The 22,891-nt window shown below is 40.6% G+C and overlaps 3 protein-coding genes and 1 long non-coding RNA gene across 6 annotated transcripts in view; 1 reads left to right on the forward strand and 3 right to left on the reverse strand.

Moving 5' to 3' along the window:
* LOC125745561 (uncharacterized) overlaps positions 1-745 on the reverse strand; it is a 32,716-nt gene extending 31,971 nt beyond the window's left edge. The window contains exon 1 of the long non-coding RNA XR_007398700.1: positions 660-745. This is a non-coding gene — a long non-coding RNA (uncharacterized LOC125745561). The remainder of the gene's footprint in view (positions 1-659) is intronic.
* LOC125745534 (cadherin-like protein 26) lies at positions 74-13,854 on the forward strand. Of its 2 annotated transcripts, none has more exons than XM_049018507.1 (17): positions 74-270; positions 4,003-4,125; positions 4,270-4,419; positions 4,930-5,071; positions 5,188-5,351; positions 5,470-5,601; positions 6,707-6,889; positions 7,271-7,590; positions 8,311-8,453; positions 8,706-8,930; positions 9,384-9,605; positions 10,531-10,652; positions 11,018-11,113; positions 11,245-11,292; positions 11,375-11,416; positions 11,546-11,626; positions 11,773-13,854. In XM_049018507.1, exons 1-17 carry the CDS (start codon positions 166-168, stop codon positions 11,974-11,976), a joined length of 2,502 nt encoding a protein of 833 aa, XP_048874464.1. In that variant the 5' UTR covers positions 74-165; the 3' UTR covers positions 11,977-13,854. The 2 variants fall into 2 exon arrangements, with proteins under 2 accessions (XP_048874464.1, XP_048874465.1); XM_049018508.1 differs by having other exon boundaries at positions 7,349-7,590.
* A 938-nt stretch (positions 13,855-14,792) lies between these two features.
* Positions 14,793-17,364, reverse strand: LOC125745550 (uncharacterized). Of its 2 annotated transcripts, XM_049018535.1 has the most exons (3): positions 16,740-17,364; positions 15,887-15,972; positions 14,793-15,588 (listed from the first exon to the last, which is right to left on the reverse strand). In XM_049018535.1, the coding sequence occupies exons 1-3, from the start codon at positions 17,194-17,196 to the stop codon at positions 15,574-15,576; spliced, it is 558 nt and encodes a 185-aa protein (XP_048874492.1). In that variant the 5' UTR covers positions 17,197-17,364; the 3' UTR covers positions 14,793-15,573. The 2 variants fall into 2 exon arrangements, with proteins under 2 accessions (XP_048874492.1, XP_048874490.1); XM_049018533.1 differs by lacking the exon at positions 14,793-15,588 and having other exon boundaries at positions 15,599-15,972.
* A 2,662-nt stretch (positions 17,365-20,026) lies between these two features.
* LOC125745549 (uncharacterized) lies at positions 20,027-22,884 on the reverse strand. Its single transcript, XM_049018532.1, has 4 exons — positions 22,760-22,884; positions 21,283-21,997; positions 21,033-21,190; positions 20,027-20,185 (listed from the first exon to the last, which is right to left on the reverse strand). Exons 2-4 carry the CDS (start codon positions 21,692-21,694, stop codon positions 20,087-20,089), a joined length of 669 nt encoding a protein of 222 aa, XP_048874489.1. The 5' UTR covers positions 21,695-21,997; positions 22,760-22,884; the 3' UTR covers positions 20,027-20,086.
* Positions 22,885-22,891: the final 7 nt, after the last annotated feature.

A 22,891-nucleotide genomic window follows, 5' to 3' on the forward strand; every position in this document is an offset into this window, starting at 1 on the left:
TCGTAGTCTTTCTGTTCCTCTCTCTGCTGTCTCCGCCCCCCAGGCACAAAAACACATTCCAATAATATGCATGTATGAGCTAAGCTGCCTGCTGGCGAGCCGCATCACGGGGTCTTCTGAGACTGCCTTCCCACATTTAAACTGTGAAACACCTTCAGGCGGCACATGCACAAGGCTATGCTTGGGCAAACACAGCGACTCTGCCTGCTGAGGTGGATTACCATGCGGGCCTTTGCCAGGATATCCGCTGTGCTGTTTGTGCTGTCGCTGGTAAGTACGGCTTATATGCTCTTTACATATATTGTGACTTTGGTTGTTGGCAAAGATCAAAAAGTCGTTTAAGCAAAAAAGCAAGAGACAGCTGAACTTGCAACTCAAATGCTTACAACAACAGCAAGAATAATAGCACTGTACTGAAGAAATCGAGGTGTATGATTAAATTACAGCCATGGTAAATAAGAGATATTTTTGGAAATTGCAAGAATAAGTGTAACAAAAACAGTGATCTATGAAGAACTTTGCACAATGACAATTTTTAAATGACTGTTTACAATCGATATTTCTTAATGTTACACATGCTGTTCAGTTTAACACACAAATACGACCTCATGTCCATTAAGGTTCACAGTGATGCAGAGCTTATCCCAGGAAGTACTTACAGCGGGTAAGCTGGGTATCCCTAAGCACACAAATAAGACAGTTGGAGTGTGCTGTCACTCAGCCACAAGATCTATTTACAGTTTGCTCCTCCTCCCAAAATACTGGAAAACAGTACAATTACACACAAACTTTTGTCTTTTGTCTTGAAGTTGCATGGCTCACGTTCCAACCGTCACTGATCGTTCTTATGTACTTGGCTGATTAACAGAATTTAGCTACCACATCCCTTACTACAGCATGATCCAATGGGCTGGCAATCAATACCCGAGAAGGAGAGTAATTATTGATAGTGGCTGTTGGCACAGCAAATCCTGATTTGAACTGGAATTGAACACCAGGCTGTCAAAACGGTCTAATCATCAGCATATATGCAAATGACCAATAACACAAAAAAAACCAAGAATTTTTTGTAAAATTACTTCTTAAATAGTTACATTTATGAGGTGTTAATTAATGAAATATGGCGGGCTAGTGGTGGAGTCAACAAACACATGGTTATACTGGAGGGTTACCGCAAATACCGGTGTGACTTTAGAAGAGCTCTTGAAATGGCCGCGCTGACACACTTTGACAGACAGCATTCCATAGTTTTACACACACATTTTTACTTTCATTAGACATTTGCATCATTCTATATATAAGTTCTCATTCTTGAGAATAGAGACAAAATCTTATTTTGGAGGAATTTTAATGATTATTCTTCAATCACGCTGGGACAATGTTTTTTTAAAAGATCAAACATCTTGGCTATTAAACTTTGTAAAGGGCCATCCTCCCAGTGATTTCATGTTATCTTAAAAGACACATTTTTTGCAGCTCAGAGCTTGAATTTTGTTAACTCCATCAGTCAAACAAAAATTCCCCCCACTGAGGGAAGCAGGCCCTGTATCTATGGTCTTCGTACAGCCTCCTGGAGCCGGGGGTCAGACGGCCTTGGTGAGAGTAAGTTGTATGAGCAAGAACATGATGAGCGAGTAGCAAGGACAGAAAGAAATATAAAAATAAGAAATATGAAAGATATATATGAATTAACTAAATGAACATAATTAAATAACTACAAATTAACTAGGGAAACCCGGCGTTTGCATGTTCTCCCCATGTCGTCGTGGGGTTTCCTCCGGTTTCCCCTCACGGTCCAAAAACATGCTGAGGCTAACTGGAGTTACTAAATTGCCCGTAGGAGTGTATGTGAGACTGAATGGTGTGTGAGTGTGCCCTGCGATGGGCTGGCCTCCCGTCCTGGGCTGTTCCCTGCCTCGTGCCCATAGCTTCCGGGATAGGCTCCGGACCCCCCCACAACCCAGAAGGATAAGCGGGTTGGAAAAAGGATGGATGGATGGATGGACATTTATAACCCTAATAACACATAGTAGGTGTACAGCAGAATTTTTCTTGTCAGAAACAATTTTTGTAACCGAAAATCCATCTGACGGAGCTGACAGCCAACTGACAGAGTTGACATCATATAAAATGCAACACGAACATTTAAAAAACTTGGAAGCACACAGATTGCCAAACATGAATCTACTAGTTTTTGTTGTTTCAGACCTTAACAGAACTAAATGAAAATATTTCAAATATCTGAGTTGACAAAATTGTTGTATTTGTTTATTTCACAGCATTGTCATAGTGAGTAACCATTTTATTTTTAAAAGTAGGTAAGAGATCTCTTAATACTAATCAAAATATGCACTTTTAAGACAGATTTTTATTTAGTTTTGATTTAAAAGGGCTACGAAGTTGAGTTGTTATGCTTGAGACATACCTGATTCAATGTTATTTCATGCATTTATCAAAGAAATTTAAAAAAATCACTTATCAGTGCTTAAGCAGGAAGTGAGGTAGGGCTCCTTAGGATATGGCAGATCCTTTTAATGCCCGATTAAATTATGTTTTTGTAGAAATCAAATTGAGTTAACAATAATCTGGGGTACAACAGAGGAACCATTTTCATCAAAATATGCATTTTAAAACGTAGATGATTATAATAGTGAAATTTTACATTTTATACCTATAATATCTGTAGATATTGTTGGTTTTAGATTTTGAAGGCTTTTAGCATGTTTTTTTAATTGTTTGAACTTGTGAATTCTTGTCTGGGACAAGTTAAAAACATGAAAGTACACCAACAGTCATTTAAATAGATGCTCATATTGATGTCATACATGCTGAAATACACCCAAAAATAGAATAGTATGTCGATATATATTTATTTTTATTATTGTTATTATTATTATTATTTTGTTAGGACGTGATTTGGCCCAGTTCTGAAAATGATATATACACTACCAGTCACCCAGCACTGGTTTTCACCACTTTTCCATTTATTTCATACACTGTAGATTTTTTTATTCTTATTAAACACTGGGCAGTTGAGTCAACAACTACAAATAAAAATATACGTCAAATAAAACAAGCTTCCCTTATGACATGGAAAGAGACAGTGCACGCCTGACATCCTATTAACTGGTTGTGTGGTAATACATATATATATACTGTATAGGTGGCTGCCTAGGTAACACATACATATTTTATGCTGTAGCTATGGTAATGTCAGTTTCCAGAATAAACTAAACACGAGAATGGTTGTTCTATCTAACCCAGAGGCGGTCTGAAACTGTGGCTGTTTGTGCTGCATCTCAAATAAATGGCAACATATAACAGGGTTTCAAACGAAATGACATGCAACTGTGTAACGAGTGTTTAATGTTAACCGAAGAACATGACATAATCTTTCTAAACACCTTGTTTTTTAAAATCAGTAAAAATGCATTATTAATTTTTCTGCCAATAGTTGCTTCTCTTTAGCCCTGAAACCAATTATCTAAAGAAGTGATAAATGCAAGTTCAGTTTTGTTACATTTGCAAAATTATCACACGGATACATTTGGCACTTTGTTACGGAGCCCTTAAGGGCACAGGGTTGGAAAATACCACGTTTTCTTGTAATTAAGAAGGCAAGCAAATATTTTGCAAGCGAATGCAAAACTATGAAACCTGTGAAGTTACAAAACAATTGTGAATGATTGCAAAAGTTTTGTTAGGGAATGCAAAACAGTGGCAAGGTTTTAAAAATATTTTCCAACCCTGTCCCCTGTAGGTCTCCGTATTACTTTTTCACTTTGGTTGATATGCTTAAACTTTTTATCACGCCTTCCCATGCTTTGGCACATTATCTCAATTGCAACATGTATTTATTATCTAAACATTGACTTAATGAGACCATATTAATACAAAAGGAAGTAAACTCAATCCAAATGCTACATAATCCATTTAATCCAAGATTTAGAAGTCTACTGTTTAATCAATGTCTTCAAATCAAATTACATTTTTTTATACCAGAACGAGCCAGTGCTGGAGGCCTCATCATCGAACAGTCACGTCCGACAGAAGCGAGCCTGGATCATCGACTCATTCACCATTGAGGAGGAGCATAAAGGCCCGTTCCCATATCCGTTGGGGAATGTAAGCTTTCCTGGGCATAATTTTCATTTTCTATTCAGATGATTTAAGCTACACAAATTGCCTGAAATGCAAACTTAATTAATACCGGACTTCTCGCGTGCGACTCGCTTCACGCATGTGGTCACGCTCAATCTGTCCTCCTAGATCAGCATTCAGCGAGACTACTTTGTGCACTTCATTCTCCACGGAAAGGGGGTAGATGAAGAGCCCAAGAATATCCTCAAAATTGATCCAATTACGGGGCTAATTACTGTTCACGGGAAGGTGGATTATGAGCAGTATCATGTGCTAAAGGTATACAGCAGCTAACTCTTACTCCTGAAACATTTTTGCTAGCTCCCCAGGTTACAATGGTCCATCTTACGACTTTACAACGGGTATGATAATTCAATAAATTGCATGAGGTATTCAATACTTTATTATAAAATAGGCTTTGAGTTAATTATTTTGTTCAGCTGTAGGCTAATGTAAATGTTATAAGCATGTCTAAGGTAGACTAGGCTAGGCTATGATGTTTGTCAAGTTAGGTCTAGTGTATTAAAATGCATTTTCACATTTCTGTAGGTGTATCAGAACATAACCCCATCTTATCCTGTATCTGTAAAATTATAATACTAATGTGTGTTTATAGCAGAAAATAAAATACTTTATATTCTGTACATGAAAATACAGTCAAGGGAATTAGATTTAAAGTTATCATCTTTAAACTACTAATAAAATAATAAAGATATCAATAATTATTTTAGCAAATACTTTGAAACCAATTATTTGTCAAAAAAGTAATATTTTTCACTGTTCTTGCAGCTAACATTTGAAGCTAGAAAATCTTCATCGGTTGTAGACACCAAGCTTGGTGTCGAGATAAATATATTGGACATAAATGACCACCCCCCAGTATTTCAAAAAAAAGTTTATGAAACAACGATTGATGAATCAATGACACAGGGTAAATCATCCTCAGAATTAAGAAATATTAATATGATTTCTATACATGCCATTACATTACATTTTATACAGTTGTAATGCATTAAACTATAATATCATCTTTTTTTACTCGTCAAGGGTCCAATGTTTTGACTGTACTGGCAACAGATTTTGATAAACCAGGAACCCCAAACTCAACTTTTCAATATAAGATACTTTCTGTGACCCCTAAAACCTCCGACGTTGAGTTTTTTATTGAACAAAATGGCAAAATATCATTTAAAGGATGTTTGGACTATGAGGTGAGAGACAATTTTCCATCACATGGGATTTGTCCTTCATATTGAAAAAGCTGTTTTTAAAGTGTGTGCAAAAGTTAAAGACGCACATGAGTCATCAAACATGTTTGTTGTCGCGTAGAAAGCAAAGACGTTCAACGTACTGGTGGAAGCGAAAGACAATGGTGAGGTGGTGCGTCTGTCCAGCAACACTACAGTCAGTATCAGCCTAACAGACAAAAACAACCACCTCCCTGCCTTTGCTGGTCGCACGGTAAGTATTAAAGGCTTGTTTTTTTGTTTTTGTTTTATTTTTTTGCATAAACCAAAACAGTCCAAAACTAACAGAATAGACTGTCAAAATAGCCTTTGATCCCATGTTTAAGGTAATCTTATTAGTCCTATTTCCACCAGTAATACAACGGCTTTCAAAAACGTATTGCAGTGCGCTTAAATTTGTCGTTCTTTTCTTTCTTGTTACCTAAAGAGTTCTTTGTTCAAAAAGTAACATTTTTTTTTCTCGCTCAAGTTTCATAACATAAGACCTCATTGTTCTAGGTGTTAAAAAAGATTACTGACGCTCCCTGCAAACAGAAAAGACAGGATTGGCTAGATACGACTTTGCTTGACTTCAGCTGAAAATCTGAGTCAACACTGAAACAGCAGCTCGCTATGTATTATCCTTAATAATTACTTGAGCATGCAGTCACTTGTTGGGAGATTGGTGTTTCTTTCAGGCTGTGCACACATTGTTGTGTGATGTCCATGGAAGATTTAGGATTCCGCAGTCACTTATTAGTTAAATTACATGATATTTGACAGATTAATGCGAAATCACACAAATAGCCGTGCGCCTTTTCCTTTCTTTCAATTCCTTTAAGCACAACTAAATATCCATTCTGGAAACAGTTGTATAGGGAGTTCATTTGCCATGTCGTGCACCTGTCAAGCCCCATATGGTGCCTAAGGCAAGTGCCCCCTGTCTGAAAGTGCCTTGCTAACTCAGCACTCCCTCATAAAATGGCGCCTTGTGTTGCTCAATGAATGGAATGGAACTGGATTTGTTTTCATTATTTCACTACCATAAAAAAATCACCAAATAATGACATTGTTATGCCTATTTTGGATGAAAAGGGCATTTTTGATTGTGATAATCCCTCTAAAATGTATCCATAGTAACTGGTTCATGGTCTGGCAGGTCCATTGTGTCTCTTGAATTAGCTAAACCAAAACATAAGCTTGGATTGTGCCATTATTTCACCTCATTCTGTACTTGGGATTTTTTCTCTATTTGCTGAGCGAACCATAACACTATGACAGAGCACTCAATGCAAAGCTGTTTTATTGAGATGTTATTTGAAACTGACTCTGTTTCCCAGGGACCAGGCAGAATCAATGAGAGGGAGTCAGGAGTTTCTATTTTGCGACTACATGTTACGGACAAGGACTCAAAAAACACACTAGCGTGGAAGGCCAAGTACACCATCCATGGAGACAAGGACAATGTCTTCAGCATCCACACTGATCCAGAAACCAATGATGGGATACTGGTCGTTGAAAAGGTAGATTGCCATGCCCGCTCTTGCCAGGAATGCCGAATACACAGTGCTGCCTCGTACTGTATGTTCATGTTACGCTGGCCTGGGCAATTACGTTCTGTGGAGGGCCAAATTTGAACTTCATTGTTTCAGCAGGGGCAATTTACTAATGAGTGTTTTCATGTCCCAAGACAGCTATGATAGACAACTTTTTTTTTTTTTTAAGACATTTCATTTTTACATGTCAGTATGGAAGTAGTAATTGTATTTGTGATTGTACTTGTGATCATAAAACCTGTTTATTTTCATGTTCTTGAGGGCCAGTAAAAACAGCTCTTTCGCCCAAGTCTGATTTTGCACATGGCAGTACAGTGAACACTGGTGAGCGTTGTCCATGTTCCACAGCCCCTCGACTTTGAGTTGGCCGCCAGCAGAAACCTCACTATTAGTGTGGAGAACGAGGAGCCATTCTTCTCCTGCCAGGTGCAGAAGAAGACCGAAACGGGGCTGTGGGAGGTGCTTACAAGATCAGGGGAGGCTGGACAGGACGGCGTGCCTGCGGCTCACACCGAGGCCATAACCGTGTTTGTGGATGATGTGAACGACCCGCCAGTCTTCACGCCGCCCGTGAAAATCATCATGGTCGAAGAGAACCTAGAAGCGGGACATATGCTTGCAACTCTCACTGCGATAGATCCGGATCGCACCTATAATAGTGAATTTGTGTAAGAACGGGGGTCTGGTCGGAAATGAAAGGACTGTGCGACAGAAGTGAAAGCCAGTGTGCAGATGTGCATGCAAAAGGCTTGTTTTAAAAGTACAGACGCTCCTCTACTTATGAACTTTCAACTTACGAACATTCAGACATACGAACGAAGAGGACTGTAAGTCCAAACTGTGTTCATTTGGCTCCCGTTTCCTGTCCGCAACATAAATTTTTTTCCTACAATTCCGCCCAGTACGACTTCTGGCCGCTAATCCCGCCGCGCAGCAGCGTAGCATGCGTACTCCCAGCATCCTAGTTCTTTGTACTTGCGTATACCCTTAAAAATTTTGTTGAATAACAACTTGCGGACATTTCAAGTTACAAACGGCCAAGTTACAACGTTCGTATGTAGAGGAGCATCTGTATAACAAAACTGCTACATGTCACATATATTGATCTAAAAAAAAAAGTTCATGCATGTCAAAGTATAGAGAACAACAAGTGAAAACATTTTGTGCACAAATCAATGTTTGAAATGCCTATGCTCCTTCTTCACTTTATACAAACATTACATGCGCATATACATGTTTCCTATTTTACTAGCAGTTTAAATGCTTTCATTCAGAATTTATTATTAAGCAACAAAATATGTTTTTTTTTTTTTTACTTTGTTTCAAATGTTGCTAACTTGGATTAATCGCTTCTCTTCTGTTAATTTACATCTGTCATTTTGATTCAGGTACAAGATAGCAAATGATTCAGATAATTGGGTGACTGTGAATCCAAAAACTGGACAAATTACGACTGTGAAGAAACTGGACAGAGAGTCGCCTTATGTTGTGAATAACACCTACATTGTAACCTTGTACGCAATAGATAAAGGTAAGAACTTGCTCTTGCAAATATGACTCTGTGAGGTATCTCACCACACCCTGCTGGGAAATATTTCTTTTTTGCACAAAGCCTTTGAATGCCTGTCATGTGTAACCAGCCTGCAGCTGCACCTCTTGTGGGCTAATCAAACAGTATTCGCATGTACTGTAATTCCACTTAAACAGCCGCTGAAAGGTCACTCCCTCCCCTTTTCACGTACCCCTGCCCTTCTTGCTCGGCGGCGTCCCTTCACTGCCTCAGGCAAGCCGCCATTGACAGGCACAGGATCTCTCATCATCCACCTGAAGGACCAGAATGACAACGTGCCAGAGTTGCTCCAGCACGCAGTGGACATGTGCCTATCGGATGGGCCCACGACGGTCCAAATCGCCGCCCATGACCGGGATCAGGACCCTTTTGCCGGACCCTATCTCTTTGAGCTGCAAGGTGACGTCAAGGGCAAATGGCACCTTGATCCTTACCACGGTAAGTGGATAACTTTGCCGATACCTCCTGACACAGCAAGTACTCATGGTTATCCAAGCGTTTTTATAGTTAACTTTAGCTGGTGTGGATGAATGTGTGGAACAAAGCAAGTGTCCTATCAAAATAGAGATTCTAATGATTGATTAGATGCATTTGGATTTTTAGTGCCCAAACTAAATTCTTTTCAAATGACGTTTAATTTTTTTATTACCTGACACCCTTACTCATACATAATTTAGGGAAATACTCAGAATATTGTAATTTCACATATGAAATATTATAGTAAATAGAAAATATTATAATCTTACTGAATATTATTCAACATTAGCTAAAAGAAACGCATTTAGCTAACATCATTGTCCATATTTGCTCAGTGTCACTGAACACAAAAAAAGCTGAGAACTCACAAACGTGTTATTAGTTACACAATACTAAGTGTTGTGCTTCCTACAGGGGAGACAGCTACCCTTGTGAGGGAGAAGACGGTGTACGCTGGGCCACACCAGCTGCAGCTCAAGGTCTACGACACGCAGGGTCATAACTCCCTGCAGAACCTCTCAGTCACTGTGTGTGACTGCACTGCCTCGCCCAACTGCCAGCTGCAGCGTGCAGTCGCATCGCGGGTCACGAAAACTGCACTCGGGGTCATACTCATGGTACCGCTTATGTTACTGGGTAAGATGATATTCAAAAATACCAGTGCAACTCGTATCGGGCCCCCAGTCAAACCATACACCTGATTTTTGGTTGGGAAATTGCCTTTTGATGGGCTGGGATCGTCTTCTCGTTGCTCCCTGCCTTGAGAACTGTAAGATGCTCCCTGCTTACCAGGCATGGAACAAGCAGTTATGGATGAATTGAAACTGGATTGATTGTAAACAACCTAATATTATTATTTCTTCACTCTGTCAATTAGATTCAATGCCAGATACATTCTTATATTATGAAATCTAAACCAAAACTGGGTACTGGGCTGACAGTGTGATTACAAATTATTCACTTTTAAGATTGGTAGGCAGCAGATATGGGGTGTGCAGTGTAAAAATGTGCAGGCGTGCAGTTTTTTCTGCACACTATTTATCAGTCATAGAAAACAGGAAATATGCATTCTTAAAAGTGAAAGTAGGGTAAGTTTGCAATCCATTGTTTTTTTTTCCAATTAATTACATTTATGAGTGATTATCCATCAGCTACTTGGCTAATATACGTTTCCAAAGTACATGTACTATCCCACAAAGCAAAGGGCACAAAGCAGGGAACATCCTGCATGTGTAAAATATATCACGATGTTAAAATATATCATGATAAATATAACGATGAAAGTGGTGTAGGCTCTAAGGCTACTTAATTAAAGCGCTGCGTCTTTTGATCTTTTATTACCCAGTTCTCACATTTTGAAAAGCTTCAGTCACATGTCTGTCTCAAACTCTATCTATCCATCGAATTTCCACCACTTATACTGGTTAGTTTTTTTTTTTTTTAAAAAAAGGTTTATTTCGCCCTCTAGAGGTAATAACTGAACTTAGAAACTTCAAGATGTACTGTGTATTAATATCGAATTGGCAGAAACATGTTTAATCACATTAATGTTTTGTTTAAGGTATCCTGCTTTTGGCCACCTTTTTATCTTGCAAGAAGGAAAAGTCAGTCATGCAAGTCGACCACGGCACTGCAGAGTACTTGATTTCGTCCAATACTGAGACACCAGGAACAGATTGTCCGGTAATTACATATTACATTGTTATCTATCTATCTATCTATCTATCTATCTATCTATCTATCTATCTATCTATCTATCTATCTATCTATCTATCTATCTATCTATCTATCTTACCAGGACTATTCAAGTCATGGTCCTAAAAGGCCAAGTTTGCTTATTTTCCAGCTTTCCCTTACCTGTGAGCCGGTGTCAAGCCTCTGTAGCCAATCAGAATCAGTAATTATCAAACTATCTACCTGGGAGACCTGAAAACATGGCCTGGATTTGGAATCAAGGGCCAGATTTGAAGTGTTTTGCTTTACATCATCAAGACAAGTGATACGTATTATACAGCATTGTTCCTTATATTGTTTTCTAATCTGTATAGATTCCTAATGAATTAAGCCAAGTACACAAGGATCAGGTGGACCAGATTGTGACTTCCAACGGTGTGACTGTGCAGAATATTCAAAGGATCCAGCCGGTAAACTGCCAAACGGAGCAGCATTATTAGAAGTCCAACACCTGTCATAAGCTGTGCATTTATTTGAAAAGTATGTATTTTTCAAGTGTGCAGTACAACCCAGGGTTAAAGGGCAGTTAAATATATTACAGGTGGAAGGGAAATTTCCCCAGCAGCCACCGAGAAAGATTTTGAGAAGGGTATGTGAATAAATGCACATGATTGGCTTCCAGATTATACCTAATTATGACACAACCAAGCAGTTTACCCTTTCCTTTGCAGAGCATGAGCAGTACGTCACACATGAAAAGTGGATTCTACCAGGTATGTCACACAACTGAACCACAATTAGTTTTTATGCCCCATGTTATCATTATTTATTCACCTATACATTATCGTGACAGGGCAATTTGCATTGTAATTTTGGTCTCTTGTGTTCATGGTCTGGAACAGAGCTCAGCACTAAGAAGATCTCACTCTACATCAAGAGAAAATTATGTTAAAGTGATAAACTTGAGATCCATTCTTAATCAGGTGAGTCAGTTTAGAGCCATGAGAAGAAATGTTTCTGTTTACACTTTTTATAATCAGAATGTGCACCTGTGCAATGTGTCTTTGCCCAAGTGATTCAATTATTTTTTAAACCTGTGTGGACACACATTTCATTCCTTCACTTGCAGAAGATCAATTCCATTCAAGCTCATGAGGAGCTGTTGGATGATCGCCCTAAGGTCTACTCCTACGAGGGCGATGAACACAACCATTGCCAGCTGGACTGCATCTCCATCCCTGATAGCGAATTCACTCCTGACAGACTTCAGGACCTGGGTCCTAGGTTTAATGGGTTGGCTGCTGTGAGTAGGCCAACATACAATTCCAGATAGGGTCCACTCTGACCCCAACCCACCACAGCCAAGATCCCAATCTACTAGCAAAACTACTTTTTTGGAAGCGTGCAATGATATGTTCAGGTATATAAAGGACAGAGTTGGATATGAACTAGGTGTGGGAATCCCACCACGTGGAATAGCAAAGAGAACCACATGAAGCAGAATTGGTACTTTAATATGGAGAGAGTTTCCCTCTTCAGGGTAGCAAAACTAGACAGGTGTAGGGTCAACTTAAGAAGGGTAAAAGACGAAAATCAAAACAGATATAAAAAAAGGGTAAGGGTGACAGCAAGACTCCATGGACAATACCAAAACCGCACCGAAACCCCTGCTCTGTATGTGTGGAATTTTCATGTGACATTTCCCTTGTGGATTTATCATTTATGGGGAGGGGGATCTAGATCTCTACTGAAGAGTAACCCTGGCACCATCTCTTCCCCAGACTAAAGGAATGTTTTTTTTTTTTTTGTGTGTGTGTGTGTGTGTGTGTTTGTGGGGGGGGGGGGGGGTCCAACATCCATTTAACCCTAGACTGAGGTCAGCCCCAAGTCCTTATGACCCTGACCAGTGGTTAGAAGATGGATGCATGGAGCAAAAGGCCAAACTTTTATGGGGTCAACAAAACACGGAACAGATGAACTGAATCCACACAACACACCAGGCAGCGGTCACCCCCATCACACAAATGGATTTTACTTTGGATTCGACAGCTTGAAAGATCTTCCCTGTAGGCTTTAAGTGTCCTCCTCTCCCATATTGTGACTTGAGGGACTAAGAGCCAACTCCATCTACTTAATTTTTCTCCAAAGAGCTGCCTGCTGGTTCACTGACCCACAGACGTCTGAGTAAAGATTATCAGATAGTGTGCTTATCAAAGGGATCATTCTTAAATCTGTGTGATGACAGACATCATTCAATCAGATCTGTTGGCTTTCTGCTCTGTGATGCTTTCATTTACAATCGGTGATGCTAGAAGAACAGCTTGAATGGGAGGCAAGAAAGGATGTGAATATCAGGAGATGTGTGTGAGGAAAGACAACTCATTGTATTAAAATGAAGGGTTTCAATGGTGTTATGTCTAGTTGCCCTGGTTTGTGTGTAGATTTGTAAAAGTATAAATCAGTATTGTTATAAATCATTAGCAATGCTCTGTAATATGGGTTTAACATTTTGCTGCATTTTCAATTGTCTGTCTTTATTGACTGCTTATAATGGCTTTTACGGTCTATACTTCATATAAATTACACTGTAAATATCGCCATCTTGCGGTTTCTAGGGTTATGACACATATTTCATTTAGTTTACTCTGCCTATGAGTAATGATATGCATTTGTATGAACGTTCATTATCTTTTGTTCTTTATGTGTTTTGAAATATATAATTTTTAAGGCATTCAAGTATTGGGTGTGTATGTAGGTGTACACCGAAGAACCAAAACCAAGACACAGGTACATTGGGATGGTAATGCAGATGACATCATGATTGTCATGGCAAAGACCGGGGAAGCAGGAGCAGGGAGTCAGAGGATTGGGGTCTGAGGGATTTATTATGAAAGTGACATCAAACACGAGGGAAAACGAGCAGCAACGTCACAACGTTAATGACCGGACTGGGGAAACATTCTGAAACGCAGACTTAAATACACAGGACTAATGACTAATTATATAAATGTAATCAGAAAATCTACAAATAAAAAAGCAATCAGAACTGTATCCTCATTTGATGCTTTATTTATTTCATGTATAGACAATGCTGAAATGTTCTTTCATATTTGGTATTGAGATGATAATGTGTGACTTTGTAATAACTCTGGCTGTATGTTTATTTTATGTTCTGTCTGCAAAATATACTACCTGTACTTGTCAAACACTGCCGAGTTGCAAAGTGTCTTTCGTCTTTTTCTGAGGTAGGCGCGTGTGGGGGGAGTAATACCTTCCAATAACCAGAAGGTGGAGCGCCGGCTTTAATTTCGTTTCACTTGCATTTAAATATGATAAAAACACAAATAACTACTGGGTTCATACTTTTACTATTGTATGTACTCATTTAGTGTCACTATTTTAATTGATTTTTAATATATTTAAGCCAATGGAAGATCGGTAAGATGGAAGAATAAAATAGCGAATATGAATGTATTAACGCAATTTGAAACAACGGGGATTAGTAAATCGCAGCAGCTGCGATTTGTGATATGCATTATACACCACATCTGACCCAAGGATTATAACTATCTCAAGAATAGTTTAACAACTTCATACGATCCAACTTGTGTAACAATGGGTGCCTTCAACTTCATCGAGCCGCTTACATCCCTGGCTTAAAGCAATGCATTCTGGTCGTAGCGCAATGCATCATGGTTAGATTTTTTTGCCAACGCTAAAAAACGTCACCACGCGTCACCATGTCACATGGTATGAAAACCTCGCGAAAGCAAGACTGGGACCTAAGACAGATCGTGCAGCAGCTCTCAGCAGGGTGCACAAATTGGGACCGCCTCCATGACGACACAACTTTGCTCTTATCGGCTGAAGAGTTTAGTTTCACTCTTGACGTTTGTATCCCAGGAAGCTCCTATGCGTTTTCTGCTATTTCTCCAGAAAAGCACGTAAAGCAGTGAGAACTGGTAAAATTTACCTGGTAAAATAAAGTTTAGTTAAATTAAATAAATGCTCTAATAGTACACGTAAGTTAGTTGTTTATTTATTGTTAGTTACTGTAATGTTGCGCTGCTTTATTTGTTTAATCGTCCAGTCTGTGAAGAAGGTATTCAAGTAAGAATTGCATTGCACTCTGTACATAACAAGCTTTGAATCCTTGAAATAAATGTATTTAATCTTTTCTTCTGGCACCTATCTTTTTACACAGGGATACTATACACAATAGTTTATTTTTTTTCAGTGCTAACAGTTTGGATCAGGAGTTAGTTATTGTAAAAGAAGTAATGTGCATGCAGGTGATATTTGTATAGATTTATCTACAGTGAGATTGCTGAACAGTCAGCACCGTCGTAGAACAAGTACCCATTTGGCATAATGAGGTCATGTTTCTTGTAGCGTCATGCACATCATTGTAGGGCTCACTGTATGAGACCACATTTAGAAATGTTTTATTGCATGGGTTTTATTGTCACTACAGTACTGTATTTATTCTACGTATTTTTGCAATTACTGATGCATTGCTTGTATAATGTGAGGCGTTTTAAAATTGTAGAGGTTGTCTATTTCATTTATTTATATTTATTTTTAGTTATGCACATCTTGTATGTAAGGTAGGGAGAGAACAAGAGCAGAAGTATCTCATTGTGTATTTTTAATACATCTTACAATAAACTTTAACTTCAACTTGAAGATAATCTTACTGTCCAGCCCTCCTCAAGGTCTGCCGTCATCTGTCCATCTCCAAAGGAGCTTGTGCGCTCTCCACAGTGCTCCATAGATGGGTGCGTGTAGACCAGGGAGGCCATATGCGAGTGAGAGGCAGCAGATGTCAACATGAAGTTAATCATGTAATGGGTCGACTGTCCAGTCCTCCTGATGGTCTGCTGCCATCTGTCCATCTCCAAAGGAGCTTGGGCGCTCTCCACAGTGCTCCTTAGATGGAGGTCACCTGCCGGTGCAAGACAGGTATTTAGTCATCATGTAAAAATCTGTTAGCAGATCAGTTGTGACAGTATTATTGACTGGGATAGTTAAGGGGTTACTTGTGCATATATACACTCCCGTTAACAACATGATGTAATTTGGACTGATGGGGGTGGAGCCCGGGTCTGTTGTGATGTGTAGCCATGGTAAAAGTAGAATAGATCAAACCCATATTTTCAGTTCAGTGTTTGGGCTACCATAGTGTCTGTGTATGTGTGTGTGTGTGTGTGTGTGTGAGGTGCTGAATGAGAAGCTACACTCACTGCTCCCTCCTCCGGGATGGTGATGGTGATGGACTGATTGCTGCCGAAGGGGGTACTGGGCCCTTGTTCAACGTCAGTGTTCCTGGCTGAATGGGAGGGTGGCAGGAAACAGTGAGGGCTACATGTGGGCATCATGATACTTGTGCCACTAGAAACTGAATCTGAATTTTTGAGTTGAATCTGAACTTATTAGTAGAATCTGAATTTATTAGTTGAATCTGAAATCACTTCGCAATGTCAATTTCAACTTATTGAGATGCACAATCCGGGTCCTTGAGGAAAACTGATCGACCACAGGTTCACAATGCAACTCATTTCCACGTTTATGACAGTTCTGCAGGTCGGGGTAAAGTGGAAGTGTGTACCAGCACTGCTATATTTGAATCTTTATCGTACTGTACCACCACTTCTCACAAGTTGCCAGTACTCTGCTACTCAGAGACAAGCGTCACGCGAGAGTGGTGGGGCACCGTGCGCAGTACCGACAGTGTTGTTGAGGCGCTTCTGTTGTTCCCAACACCCACTCCGAACCCCCGCCGTAGTACTCACGGTCAATACAGTAGCAACACTTTAACTTCTCCACTTCGAGCACTGCTTATACAGATCACCATATTAAACACCAGTTCAACTGATGCTCCCGGTTATTAGCATTTGCAAACTGAATTCAGATTCAACTAATAAATTCAGAATCAACTCATAAATTCCAATTCAAACTAATTAATTCAACTATTACATTCAGATTCAACTAATAAATTCAGATTCAGTTTCTAATGGCACAAATATCAGCCCATAGCTACGCTCTCTCTCCAACACACATATCGTAAGTCAAAGTGGTTAAAATAAAGTACTCTACCTGAGCTGCTCTGACTGGACCAGGAGCCCTGCATGTGCCCAAATGGCCAGGAGGACAGGGAAATTTCCTCACTGAAGCCAGTGGCGGTGACGTTGGCTGGGGTCTGCGGGCAGGGCTCTGAGGCTAGGCGCAGCCAGGTGTGGGCCTCTGGGATGGCATGCAGCAGTAACAGGACCTGCACCACCAGCGCCAACGCCAAGTGGAGGGAAGACTGAGAGCTGCGTTGGCACATGTGTGGAAGCAGAGCCTGGCACCCCACACCAGGGCAGAGGCCACCCACGTGGCAAGCAGCCATGCCACCCTGCATTTTGAGGGCTGCCTCTGGAACCAGCTGCATGCCACCCCAGAGAGCGCCGCACTGAGGAGGACCAGCACATAAATGAAAGCCATGGTGAGGTCCTGTGGCCGGGACCGACAGGCTAGCTGGCCCTGATTCATGGTGATCGCAACTACCCATAGGGTTGCCTCAATGTTCCGCATTAAGCAGCACCAGGGTTAGGATGAGGGAGGCCAGGGCTGCCCCGCCCACTCCCACTGGCACCACCACACCCCATACAGTGCCCAAGTCACAAAGTGGGGTGAAGGGCCACTTGAAGGATGTGCACCTTTGAAAAGAAGCTTCACCCTCGGAGAAGCTGTTGTCAACTAGAGACATCATGATGAGGCTCGCCCAGAAGGATGAGAATGCCATTGCTCACAGAGACAGAGAACACAATAAGGAGTTCACAGGTGCGTTTCGTTTAAATAGGCAAATTTTCTTTCGCGTTTTACGTCATTGACAGTCCTAGAACGTTGCAATAGTCCACGTGTATAATTTTTTTTAAAGCAAAGTTGAATGATACATAAGTTATTACTAAACATTATGTTGCAGTAGTATAATTAATTTCCCGGTTTATGAGTTATCTAATATTTTACAGTTTATTCGTTTTGAAGGTCAAAGTGTTGTTACGGTATGCTATCGCTCATCAGCTACTGTAGTTTGAAATCAGTTTCAAGGCTATTTTCAGTGTTTTGATTTATCCTTCTGCAGCAACAAATGATGTCCAGGCCTGCATTATGTGCGGTGTTAATATCGACGTCACATGTGATGCACATGCAATAGTCACATCACAAGGACCACAATGTTCAGCTGAGTTGAGACAATAAGTTGGGTTAAAGCATTGCATTCTGCCAGAGGAAAAACTCCACGGCAAGCAATCTTAATGATTGATCTTTCCTCTTCACGATGTATGTGTGTTTTTCAAAACTCCAGTCTAGTGGGTCCCCAGAAATTTTCATTGAGGGCCAAACCCAACAACAAGGTCCACTGTGACAGAAAAATGCTGAATTGTTCTGGGTTCAATTATGTTTTGTATATGGAACAGTGTCCGCCAGTTGGTGACCACTTGAAAATACTATATATAATCAGATGCCAATGAGCATGTTGGTTAAGGACACATTCAATATAGCCAGTAGGTCAGGAGCTTGTGTAGAGTGTACCGAGGTCAGGGGCTTATAGCCCACATGATGTCTGCATGGCCACCCTCCATATTTGGCTGTAGCTTAGCATCCCCTTTCCTTGGTGACCTCATTGAGAAGAGAAGCGCAGTCATGTAGTTCCTAAATATTCAACATTAGCACAGCAGTTCGTCTGCAAAGCTACAAAGACAATTATTATCACATAGTTCACAACAGCATCAGTTCCACTGGTTCTATAGCCTTCTGGATTTATTTTTAGCACAAGTTTTATCAAAGACAATATATTCAAGTCAGTCCACACATAGAAGACCATGTTTAATATCACTTTCATAACACATTCGCATGGAGACATTGTCAAAGTCTGCATCATTTCCATACAAATTGGGGGAAAGATAAATTGCGTTATAAGCAAATAATCTATTAAAGTTGTTTTGGAATTTGTACACATCATATATTTAATGTGCATGTTGATGAAGCTTCCTTATTTGTTGATGGCAAAGTTTCTCCACACTTTAATGATATGGGTGAAACATGCCGGTGAAAATTACATGAACTCAAAATTAAAGCATATGAATAAGAATGTGGCACGGCATGGTGGTGCAGTGGTTAGCACTGTTGCCTCACCCTTCTGGGACCCGGGTTCGAGTCTCCGCCTGGGTCACATGTGTGCGGAGTTTACATGTTCTTCCCATGTCATCGTGGGGTTTCCTCCGGGTACTCCGGTTTCCCCCTACGGTCCAAAAACATGCTGAGGCTAATTGGAGTGGCTACATTGCCCATAGGTGTGCATGTGTGAGTGACTGGTGTGTGAGTATGCCCTGCGATGGGCTGGCCCCCCATCCTGAGTTGTTCCCTGCCTCGTGCTCATTGCTTCCGGGATAGGCTCCAGACCCTCCACGACCCAGTAGGATAAGCGGTTTGGAAAATGGATGGATGGATGGATGGATGATTTGCTACATCATATTACATTCTTGTGTAATGTGACTGAATTTCTTTGAACAGGAACAATTAAATCCTTCCTCCTGTCATTACAATTCAATGAAACATCCTGCGGGCTGTGGCCAATTCCAGCAGCGGTTTTTCAATGCCATGAGGCACAATTCATCAATGGCAAATTTGGCAAAACCCTGGACCACTGTTCCATGTCAATGTTACCTCAAATGTTCGCTTCGCCCTTTAGTTAAACAAAACACCAGTTCCACAGCTGATCACATATATTTTACATATTATATTAAAACCATATATCTTTTATTAATTATATTAAAATATAGATTTTATTTTGATATATATGATACAGGGGCCTATAGTAGAGGTGGAGGATCTCATACTATGGTGCCATGACAACTATCTCTCCTTGAATGTCACTAAGACAAAACAAATCATTATTGATTTTAGGAAGAACACAGCAAATCATATGCCGATATCCTTCAATGAGATCTCATGAGATTGTTGATAATCTTAGATACCCCTGTATTCACATTGCAGATACACTTACAGTCACAATATTAAATGCATTCTTAGGAAAGCTCAGCAGCGACTGTACTTTCTAAGGCGCCGCAAGACTTTTGGCATGGGCACCAAAGCTCTTGTGAACTTCTACACTGCACAATAGAAAGTATTCTTACGGGCTGTAGTACACTAGTTTGGCAGCCTAACTGTACAAGACTACACGATGCAACAGAAGACTATGAAAAGCAGCCAGAATTACTGGAACAGAATTATTGTAGGGCTCACTGTATGAAACCACATTTAGAAATGTTTTATTGCATGGGTTTTATTGTCACTACAGTACCGTATTTATTCTACATAGCGAAAGAACAAGAGCAGAAGTATTTGTACAATGTATATTTTTAATACATATTACAATAAACTTTAACTTCAACTTGAAGTTAATTATGTAATGGGATGATTGTCCAGCTCTCCTGATGGTCTGCTGACATCTGTCCATCTCTAAAGGAGCTTGTGCGCTCTCCACAGATGGAGGTCAGCTGCGGGGGAGAGACAGGTGTTTAGTCCTCATGCAAAAATCCTTTAGCAGGTCAGTTGTGACATTATTTTTGACTGGGATAGCTAAGGGGATACTTGTGCATATATGCACTCCCGTTAACAACATGATGTAATTTGGACTGCTGGGGGTGGAGCCCAGGTATGTTGTGATGTGCAGCCATAGTAAATTCAATCAATCAGTTTATTCCACTTGGTCAATTTTTTCAAATATCATCATTTAGCCACAAACTGTTCATTACATACAATCCATAAGTGAAAAGGGGAGCAGGAAGAAGAAAATTCTTGTATGTCCTGCCCCTTTCTCAGTGATTAGAGTAAATTACACATGGCCAACTTGCATACAAAATAAATTGCAAACAATATCACTCAATCATCATTATTAACTCATAAGTTCAAAAGATCATAATTTTTTCTTTGTAAAGTTTCTTAAATTGATTAATGATTTGAAAAAATGTTCAACTATCATTCAGTTTGACTCCATATACAAAAGGATATTTTCAATATTATCACTTCAGTGTTTGGGCTACCAAATACCTGTTTTTTTTTTTCCTTACAATATGGGGAAACTCCATTTTATAAAAATACGTGACTGAAATGAAAAAACTAAAAATGCAAAAACTTTTGTTTTTCGTTTGGTTACTTATGGTTATGGTTAAGGCTGAGTAGGGGTTAAGGATGTCATAGTTAGCATTAGCATTTTTCCCATAGAAATGTATGAGTGGTCCCGAAAAAGACATGATTACACAACTATGTGTGTGTGGTTCAGATATACCTTACCTTGTGGGGACTAAATATCCCCATGACATGATGAATACCCTTTGTTTTTACCTTATGCAGACTAGTTTCCTGATTACACGGCTGTGTGTCTGTGTGAGGTGCTGAATGAGAAGCTACACTTATTGCTTCCTCGTCCAGGATGGTAATAGTGGTCGGTTGGTTGCTGCCGAATGTGGTGCTGGGCCCTGCTTCTAAGTCGGTGATCCTGGCTGAATGGGAGGGTGATAGGAAACAGTGAGGGCTACGCCCTCTCACCAACACACATATCGTAAGTCAAAGTGGTTAAAATAAAGTACTCTACCTGAACTGCTGTGACTTGAGCAGGAGCCATGCATGTGCAGAAATGGCCAGGAGGACAGGGAAGTTTCCTCACTGAAGCCAGTGGCGGTGACGTTGGCTGGGGTCTGCGGGCAGGGCTCTGAGGCTAGGCGCAGCCAGGTGTGGGCCTCTGGGATGGCATGCAGCAGTAGCAGGAGCCAGGCCTGCACTACCAACACCAACGCATGCTCAAGGTCATCCCAAGTGGAGGGAAGACTGAGAGCTGCGTTGGCACATGTGTGGAAGCAGAGCCTGGCACCCCACAGCAGGGCAGAGGCCACCCAAGTGGCAAGCAGCCATGCCACCCTGCATTTTGAGGGCTGCCTCTGGAACCAGCTGCATGCCACCCCAGAGAGCGCCGCACTGAGGAGGACCAGCACATAAATGAAAGCCATGGTGAGGTCCTGTGGCCGGGACCGACAGGCTAGCTAGCTCTGATTCATGGTGATCGCAACTACCCATAGGGTTGCCTCGATGTTCCGCATTAAGCAGCACCAGGGCCAGGATGAGGGAGGCCAGGGCTGCCCCGCCCACTCCCACTGGCACCACCACACCCCATACAGTGCCCAAGTCACAAAGTGGGGTGAAGGGCCACTTGAAGGATGTGCACATTTGAAGAGAAGCTTCATTCTCTGAAAAGCTGCTGCCCACCAGGTTGAAGGTGAGGAAAATTGGGAACACTGATGACACTGCCATTGCTGAGAGAGAGAGACAGATAACAGATTTATTTTATGGGTTGAAGAGGCACTATTGTCTAATACCCTGCATCTAAATCAAATACACCATCTTAAAAGCGAGGTCAGTAGTGGGTTTTATTTAAATGGCCAAATTTACGTTCTTCTCTAGGTATAACAGGCATTAAGCAATCATTGCCAATTCTCAAACTCTCACACTTTCGAATATTCTAGGACGTGCATAAAATAAAAAAATAAAGTTGAATGATAAATGAGGCATTTTTAGATATGTTGACGTAGGATAGTTGTGATTCATTCGTCCTTTAATGATTTGCAGTTTATTCGTTCTGAAACTCGAAGTGCTGCTAAAATAAATTGCTCCGTATACGTTTTGGCCATTGCAATACGGATCCGCAAAATGGATGGGGTTCTGAATATATCTGCCCATCGGTCCAGTGTGGACCGATCCTGAATCCACCGGATCCCATTAAAATCAGTGTCATACGTTACAAATCCATAACTGACATGCGGTTTTGGAAGTGGCTCATCTTGCACATGCATTCACAGAGATCCAAAATAAAGTTTCTGTCTTGCTTTGTTTGCGAGACTATAAAGATTACAATCTCTAAACTTGACCTTTAGTTGTCCAGTATTTTGAGCTGCAATTAAATTACATTAAATTAAACTACCCTATATTGTGTATGTTTATTGTTAATGCACACAGAAATATAAAAACAATACTTTAATCTACCCATGTGCTCCGGAGTAACTACAATGCTAACTTACCATGAACAACAACTTCGACGGACTGAATAACGGCTCTCCTGGGCTTGGCAACTCGGCGGTTAAAATGTGAAAATGACAGTTCGCGTGCCGAGTCGCCTAGTCAGTCCCTTACAATGATGTACTCTGAAAGAG

The sequence above is a fragment of the Brienomyrus brachyistius genome, chromosome 6, assembly GCF_023856365.1.
Source record: "Brienomyrus brachyistius isolate T26 chromosome 6, BBRACH_0.4, whole genome shotgun sequence".
Classification (NCBI taxonomy): domain Eukaryota; kingdom Metazoa; phylum Chordata; class Actinopteri; order Osteoglossiformes; family Mormyridae; genus Brienomyrus; species Brienomyrus brachyistius.